At 51.4% G+C, this 7,668-nt stretch overlaps 2 protein-coding genes across 2 annotated transcripts in view; both read right to left on the reverse strand.

Moving 5' to 3' along the window:
• Nucleotides 1-2,349, reverse strand: part of PPTG_10832 (hypothetical protein) — a gene marked incomplete at both ends in the record, with an annotated part of 2,631 nt that extends 282 nt beyond the window's left edge. The window contains one exon of the mRNA XM_008906293.1: nt 1-2,349. Coding sequence (XP_008904541.1) covers nt 1-2,349 — 2,349 coding nt within the window.
• An 837-nt stretch (nt 2,350-3,186) lies between these two features.
• PPTG_10833 (hypothetical protein) lies at nt 3,187-7,260 on the reverse strand. Its single transcript, XM_008906294.1, has one exon. The coding sequence runs from the start codon at nt 7,236-7,238 to the stop codon at nt 3,219-3,221; it is 4,020 nt and encodes a 1,339-aa protein (XP_008904542.1). The 5' UTR covers nt 7,239-7,260; the 3' UTR covers nt 3,187-3,218.
• Between the last annotated feature and the right edge of the window lie 408 nt (nt 7,261-7,668).

The following is a 7,668-nucleotide window of genomic DNA, read 5'->3' on the forward strand; positions in this document are numbered from 1 at the left end:
ACCAAAGAACCCAGCGAGCTGGAAACCCTTAGGAGCAGTGACCGTAGTCTTCTGCTCTGTCGTGGATCCCCCAGCAAGTGAATTGCCCAAGTTTGTGAGAAATTTAACGTAGAAAATGCGCGTCTTGTCCTTCGTAACAATTGTGCCAGCCGTGTGCTTACTCCAGTGCACTTCCATCGACGTAATGTACTCGTCCTTTTCAAGTTTGAGAGTTTTCTGGTCACCACCCGTTCCTCCGTGGGTGAAAGTGAACGTCTTGGGTGCCGAGATTTCCAACGTGATACCGTCGAGACGTTCACCCGCATGAATCGAAATGGAGCTGACAGTTTGCCCAGAATTGACAAAGTTCTGGTCCGAGAAGTTTGTACCGTGTGGGCCGCCAAAGCGTTCACTTAGTTGAATGGAATCCTCAATGGTCATGGCTGGCTCAGCTCCTGATCCTTCCGCTGAGCTTTTGGTAGACCCGACTCCAGAATCGTCAGTAGATGCTGCTGACGCCTTCGCTGCGGGGGCTTCAGCAGAACCTGAGGCACCGAAAGAGTCATCGATGGACCCGACTGCAGAGGCATCTACTGTCCTTTTTCTCTTCTTCGTGGTGGGGGCTTCAGAACCAGCAGAATCCGTTGAAGCAAGTGCCGAATCAGTTGCAGAACCTGACGTTGACTCGGCAGCAGGGACTCCACTACCCGATGCGGCTGCAGATGCAGGAGCAGGGGCTTCCGTCGCCGGAGCTTCGGCCGATATACGCGTCCAAATCGCACCCAGCTTGTCAATTTCATCGCCGTCCTGGCCGAAAAAACCTCCAAGTTGAAAGCCTTCCGGTGCCGTGACCGTGTTCTTGCTCTCTGTCTGAGAACCTGCCGACACCGTGTTCCCAGCGCTCGTACCAAAACTCAAGTAGAAAATCCGCGTTCGACCTTTCTTCTCGGCCCAATGAACCTCCATAGTCGTAATGAATTCGTCCTTCGCGAGCTTCAACGTGTTTTCCTTTCCACCTGCTCCACCGTGGTTGAAGGTGATTGCTTTTGGCCCTGCCACTTCTAAAGAAATGCCATCGACGCGTTCACCCGCACGAATTGTAATCGACCCGATCGTTTGTCCTGCCACAACCGAGGCTTGATCCGAGAACTCCTTTCCATGAGGACCGCCAAAACTCTCGCTCAACTGTACGGGGTCCTGAGCTGGAGCTTCGCCAGACCCCTCTTTAGATTCGGCAAGGGAAGCTGCCGTTGAGCTTGTTGCTGATCCCCCCATCGACACCACTGCAGCATCCGCTGAAGCGGAGATATCTGTCGACTGTGATTCAAAATCTCCTGACCCCGTTTCGGAGGTGGGGGCTGAATTAGACGCAGCTAACGATGCCAACTCGGTAGAACTTGATGACTTTGATTCATCGGCCACTGCGGTTGAACTCGACTCGGATGCGGAAGTTGCCTCTGAAGCCGACTCGGCCGATGAGTCGGAGTCTGCGTTAGACGCCAACTCGGAGGTACTTGACGACTTTAACCCGGAGGATTCGTCGGACAATGGGCCTGAACTCGATTCGGAGACATCAGATGACTCAGAGTTGGGGGTGGAACTAGACGCCGCTATCGATGCCAACTCAGAGGAACTTGACGCCTTTGATCTGGACGATTCACCGGACAATGTAGCTGAACTCGATTCGGAGACATCAGATGACTCGGACGCGGAGGCAGAATTAGACGCCGCTAGCGATGCCAACTCGGAGGCACTTGATGACTTTGATCCATCGGTCACTACGGCTGAACTCGATTCGGAGGCATCGGATGTCGTCGAGGTTGCTAATCTGCTGGAAGTTGCAGCTTTTGCCGAAATCCGAGTCCATATCGCTCCCAATTTAACGATCGTCTTGCCACTCAAGCCGAAAAATCCTCCCAGTTGGAAACCCTTGGGCGCCCTCACTGTGTTTCTACTCTTCGCCTTGGTTCCAACAGAGATCGAGTTACCATCACTGGTGTTGAAGCGAAGATAGACGATGTGCGTCCGGTTAAGTGCACTACCCCAATGAGCCTCCATCGACGTGATGTATTCCTTCGCAGCAAGCACGAGCTCGCTCTTGGTTCCACTTGGCTTTCCATGACGCAGCGACGTTGGCGTCGGTCTTGTAACATTCAACGAAATGCCGTAAACGGCGCGTTTACCTGCATAAATTGTGACGGACTCCACTACTTCTCCGGCGGTGACTGAGGCTTTATCAGAGAACTTTGTGCCACGAATACCACCAAAGCTTTTGCTTAACAGGATAGGGTTGTCTGCCGAGGAAACCCCAGAGATACTAGCTAGGAGAAGACACGCTAACCACTGCAGTATCAGTACTCGGAGTGTCATGCTCCCGACGGCGCGGTTTCAGAAATGCGGACTCTCTCAGCGCGAGTGATGAGTGGGAATATCCACCGACAGCTTTACTACTTATGCCCGAAGTGTTCGCAACTTTGGCCTCGATATGGTGTTGACTACAAATTAACGCAGCTTTGGGCATTAGGATACGTACTGGGATTGGGCTACGTGTGCCTTATCAACTTGGTTTCATGGTGGCGATAATCATTTGCCCGCAAGTTGATCGTAATCTTGACCCATGAACAGAAATGCAGCCACTCGGGTATCATTTTATCCAAAACAAGCAGCGTTCGTGTACAGCATTGATGATCGCAGAAGGCTCATTTCTCTACAAATTCGTCTACATGTATTACGTTGCGACCGACTGCAGTGAAGTCTAACGCAAATGATGCCATCGTCCCAGCCGAACCATCTATACTGCATCGAATAAAATCGACCAGAAGGACCCAAGACTCTCTTACCAGCACTCGAGTTGTGCATTATGCCGCATGTCCTGCTGCGTGCAATGGTGCATGCTTATAGCTTAACAGAAGTTACCCGACTCGAGAAGTGTAAAAATGGACAATAGAGAGCTTTGTTCACGACAATCAAATCGTGGGATTCTATGATCCTTCCTTCGTAATCAAGGAGCTTGCGCACATGTTGGCAGTAGGTTTGACGAAATGGTGATCACGCTTTAGCCGTAGATTGCAGTGATGGACATCTCATTGCGACCGGAACATGAGAGATGATGGTCTAACAATAAAACTACAGCTCTAGCCAAAATCCAAAAACCAGAACATTAAAACTACCATCAAAGTGCTCTGTAACGACTCTACAACAAAACTACCACATTATAACAAATACCCTGCTTGAGCTTCCTAGCTGACGTTGATCCTGGCGTGTAACGTCAAATGGCCTCCGTCCGCTGCTCGTGGAACCCACAGCAGCAACGATCCACCCCCGGAGCCAGGCAAACCAAACAAACCAGGACGCCAACGGTCCAAATACAACGTTTTGTCCTGCAACTCCGGAATAGTCGATTCCCACGTCACAGTATCACCAGCTCCCACATCCACCTTAGCATAGTCATCTCCACCGGAGTGAATCACCACAGTCACGTCCTCCTTGTCCGTACTCTCGAAAATAATACGAACAACGCCATCACCTTTCTTCGACCACGTGCCGTAACTACCTTCGAAAGCTTCGTCCATGGTCCACATTCCCAACGCATCATACAGATTACCGTCGTCAATTTCGCCGATAAAACCCGTAGGCCCGCAAATTGGTTGTACGAATTGGGATGCCATATAGACGACACCAGTCGGGTCCAAACCTCCTAGAACGACAAGCCCAAAGTTGGCGATCTCCAGCATCTGCTCGTTCTCTGCAACGTTCTTTCCCATATCCGTCGTGGCTGTTTCGACAAGCTGGTCGATGATCACTTCCATCGTCTTTCGGAGCAAATCTCGCGTCTCAAACGCTGCTTGCTTGGTCTTAGATTTTAGCAGTTCTTTCATACAATCGTTCGTAACCGAGGGAATGTCGTTCGTTACCAGTGACGACTTACTCACCGCCACACGGACATCATTCACCGCGGCATTTGGCGTCTTATTGCGGATATCGTTGACTGTGACGAGCACTCGGTCTGTCAGTTGCTTGAGCTCGTAGCCACACGACGTGTTAGCTGCAATGAAATCTTCCAGCTCCGTCACACTACTGGCTGAGTTGTTTACTGCACTGGAGTTTTTGAGAAGATCGACGACATTTTTGGCAGACGAAATGATCTCGTCTCCATTGACAATTACCTGTTTCACGATATTTTCCACGATAGTAACCACGTAACCAGCAAACACCAATTTTTTGGGAGCGGGCATGCCGAGACAAGCGTAAATCGCGATAGGCAAGTCCACCAGCACGATATTGGACTGATACGATGCAGTCAACATGTGCTCGGTATCTCCTTGGGGCGCTGTCGTTTGAACATACCGGAAGTAATAGATAAGTTGCTTGATAACGTTGATGACGTTCGCTGCGCACATGTAGAGCAACTTTGCTCCCTTGTACAGTGTCTTGACACTTGTGAAGATGCCTGCAGTGGCCGCATTAAATGCAACAGCAGCGACAGCCGATATCTTGGACAGAATTGCCAGTGCACAGTCGTCATTCTGTGGAATACACTCCAGACCACAGCGAACAGGGTACGCCATGGGGCATTGAGCGATACAGTCGTCGTCATCGTTACCGTAGCCAACCGGACACATCTTTTTACTGTCAAACGGTTTGTACTTCCGATAACAAGCTGAGTCTTTCGCAACGCCGATCGTTGGACCCACCCAGTTACGGATAATGTCACCGAACCAAGCAGTGTCCATTACATCAGTGAGCAGTGCCGGCTTAGCATCAATCCTCGTCCAGATACAACCGAGTTGATCCACCTCATCTTCAGCACGACCGTGCAGTCCACTCAGCTGGAACCCCTTTGGAGCAGTCTCCGTTGCAGTGTTTGCCGTTTTCGTTCCTACTGAGACGGAATTCCCCGCACTGGTACCGAAGCTAAGGTAGAACACACGAGTATGTCCATCTTTTTTGTCCCAGTGAAACTCCACTGAGTTGATATATTCTCCCGGACCAAGTGCAAGGGTGACTTCCTTCCCACCTTTCCCACCGTGAGTCCATGTTTGCTCTGCGGGGGTGGCTACTTGAAGAGTGACTGCATCAACACGTTTCGCACCTCGCAGTGTGACGGAACTCAGTGTTTGTCCTAGGACTATACCCTTGACGTCCGAAAATGCTACACCGTGAGGTCCACCATGGACTGGACTCAGCACAATGTCTTCATCTGCAGATGCACCTCCGCTGGTTGGGGCTGGTTCTGCCACTGCTTCAATACTTGTCCATACCACACCCAACAGGTCAATCTCGTCACCGTCACGTCCGAAGAAACCTCCAAGTTGATAACCCTCAGGTGCAGTGATACTTCCCTTGAGATCTGTTTTCGTTCCACCCGACACCGAGTTACCAGCACTGGTTCCGAAATTAAGGTAGAAAATTCGGGTTCTGCCGTTCTTCTTGCCCCAATGAGCCTCCATTGAAGTGATGTGTTCACCTTTCTCAAGTGCCAGCTTGTTTTCGGTTCCTCCAGAGCCACCGTGGGTGAATGTTTCAGCTGTCGGTGCTGTCACTTCAAGGGTGACTCCATCTACACGTTCACCGGCACGGATGATGATAGCGCCGATAGCTTGTGCTGATTTGACCAAAGGTTGATCCGAGAACTGATTGCCGTGTGGTCCGCCGAAAGACTCACTTAGAATTGTAGCTCGTTTTGTGGTTCCACCACCACCACCTGAACCCGATGCATCGGTAGGTTTGGCAGGTCCAGGTTTCTCTTCCGCTGGAGCTGGAGCTGGTGCCGGTGGTTCGGTTGGAGCTGGTGTGACCAACTCGATGCTCGTCCAAATTGCACCCAGGGTGTCAATTTCATCGCCAGCACGTCCGAAGAATCCGCCGAGCTGGAAACCTTTAGGAGCAGTCACCGAGTTCTTGTCTTCCGTTTGGGTTCCTGCAGCAACCGAGTTACCTGCACTAGTACCGAAACTCAAGTAGAAAATACGAGTGTGGCCACCCTTCTTGCCCCAATGCGCTTCCATCGACGTGATGTACTCGCCTTCGCCCAGTTTTAGAGTTTTTGGGTCACCTCCAGTGCCTCCGTGGGAGAAGGTCTCAGCTTTGGGCTTTGCGATCTCGAGAGAGACTCCATCCACACGCTTGCCAGCACGAATGGTAATGGACGCCACGGTTTGTCCTGAAGTAGCTGCTGCTTTATCCGAGAACTCGGTACCATGAGGACCACCGAAACTTTCACTGAGTTGAACAGAGTCCTCGACAGAGATAGAGGGGGCGGCAGGAGGAGCAGGTGCAGGCGGTGCAGGGGCTTCTGTGCCTGGTGGAGGAGCTTCAGAGCCGGCTGTAGACGCTGCCGCTGAGGCTTCTACAGATGCTGTGGCTGCTGAAGCCTCAGTTGAAGCTTCAGAGCCAGAGGCGGACACGATCTCTGTGGCTTCTACTGGTGCTTCTTCCTCTGAACTTTCAGCGGAACCGCCAGAAGCTGCAGTAGATTCAGCGGGAGGAGCTTCAGAGCCTGCTGTTGACGCTGCCGCTGAGGCATCGCCCGACGCTGTTGCTGCTGAAGCTTCAGAGCCAGCATCAGACTCTACCTCCGTGGCTTGTACAGGTGCATCTTCCTCTGAACTTTCAGCGGAAGCTCCAGAAGCTGCAGTAGATTCAGCGGGAGGAGCTCCACTACCGGATGAATCAGCAGGTGGAGCCTCTTTAGTTGGAGCAGGTTCTTCTTTAGGTGGAGCTACTGTAGCCGGGGCTGGAGGCTCCGTGGCTGGTGGTGGGGCCTCAATACGAGCCCAAATTGCACCGAGAGAGTCGATCTCGTCACCGCCACGCCCGAAAAAGCCTCCAAGCTGGAAACCTTCTGGTGCTGTCACCGAGTTCTTATCATCCGTCATTGACCCACCAGACACCGAGTTACCTGCACTCGTACCGAAACTCAAGTAGAATATACGAGTGTGGCCACCTTTCTTGCCCCAATGCGCTTCCATCGACGTGATACGTTCACCCGCTGCTAGAGTTAGTTTGTTTCCTGACCCTCCGGTGCCGCCGTGGCTGAAAGTAGCTGCCTTCGGACCCGTCACTTCCAGTGATACCCCGTCCACTCGCTCACCAGCGCGAATCGTAATTGACCCTATGGTCTGTCCGACGACAACCGAGGCTTCATCCGAAAATTCTGTGCCGTGCGGACCACCGAAACTCTCGCTCAATTGAATGTCTTGTGAACAGGCCCCAGAAACCGCGACAACAAGTACGAGCAATAATGCTCGGAGTATCATGAAGACGACAGCTTTTCTAGAATCAAGCAAAATTCGAAATGGATAGGGATTCCTCGTCGGACGATTACCGCCAGGTACGAAAAAGCATACGGGATAGCCGTTTTGGGATGTGACTGATGAGGTCACCATAGAAATACCCAGTTTGTTTGTTCATGCCTTGAATCATGGCCAAAAAATCATGAGATGAGGACAGCGTGTTGATCTTGCTTCAAACAGCTACAGTCCACGGCTAGTGACGAGAGGGAACGTCAGTGACGTGGTTCGACTGATAGTAGTAACTAGTGGAATTATTACCTACGATTAAAATGAAGTGACTAAAAGTTCTAGATTATAGGCTCCACATCCTTGCCACGCCAAGGCTTTCTTGAAATACTTCACAAGAAAGACCTATTGACGTTACATGTAGTACTGAATCAATATTTCGAAGTAC

The sequence above is a fragment of the Phytophthora parasitica genome (assembly GCF_000247585.1).
Source record: "Phytophthora parasitica INRA-310 unplaced genomic scaffold supercont2.23, whole genome shotgun sequence".
In the NCBI taxonomy this organism is placed as follows: Eukaryota; Oomycota; class Peronosporomycetes; order Peronosporales; family Peronosporaceae; genus Phytophthora; species Phytophthora nicotianae.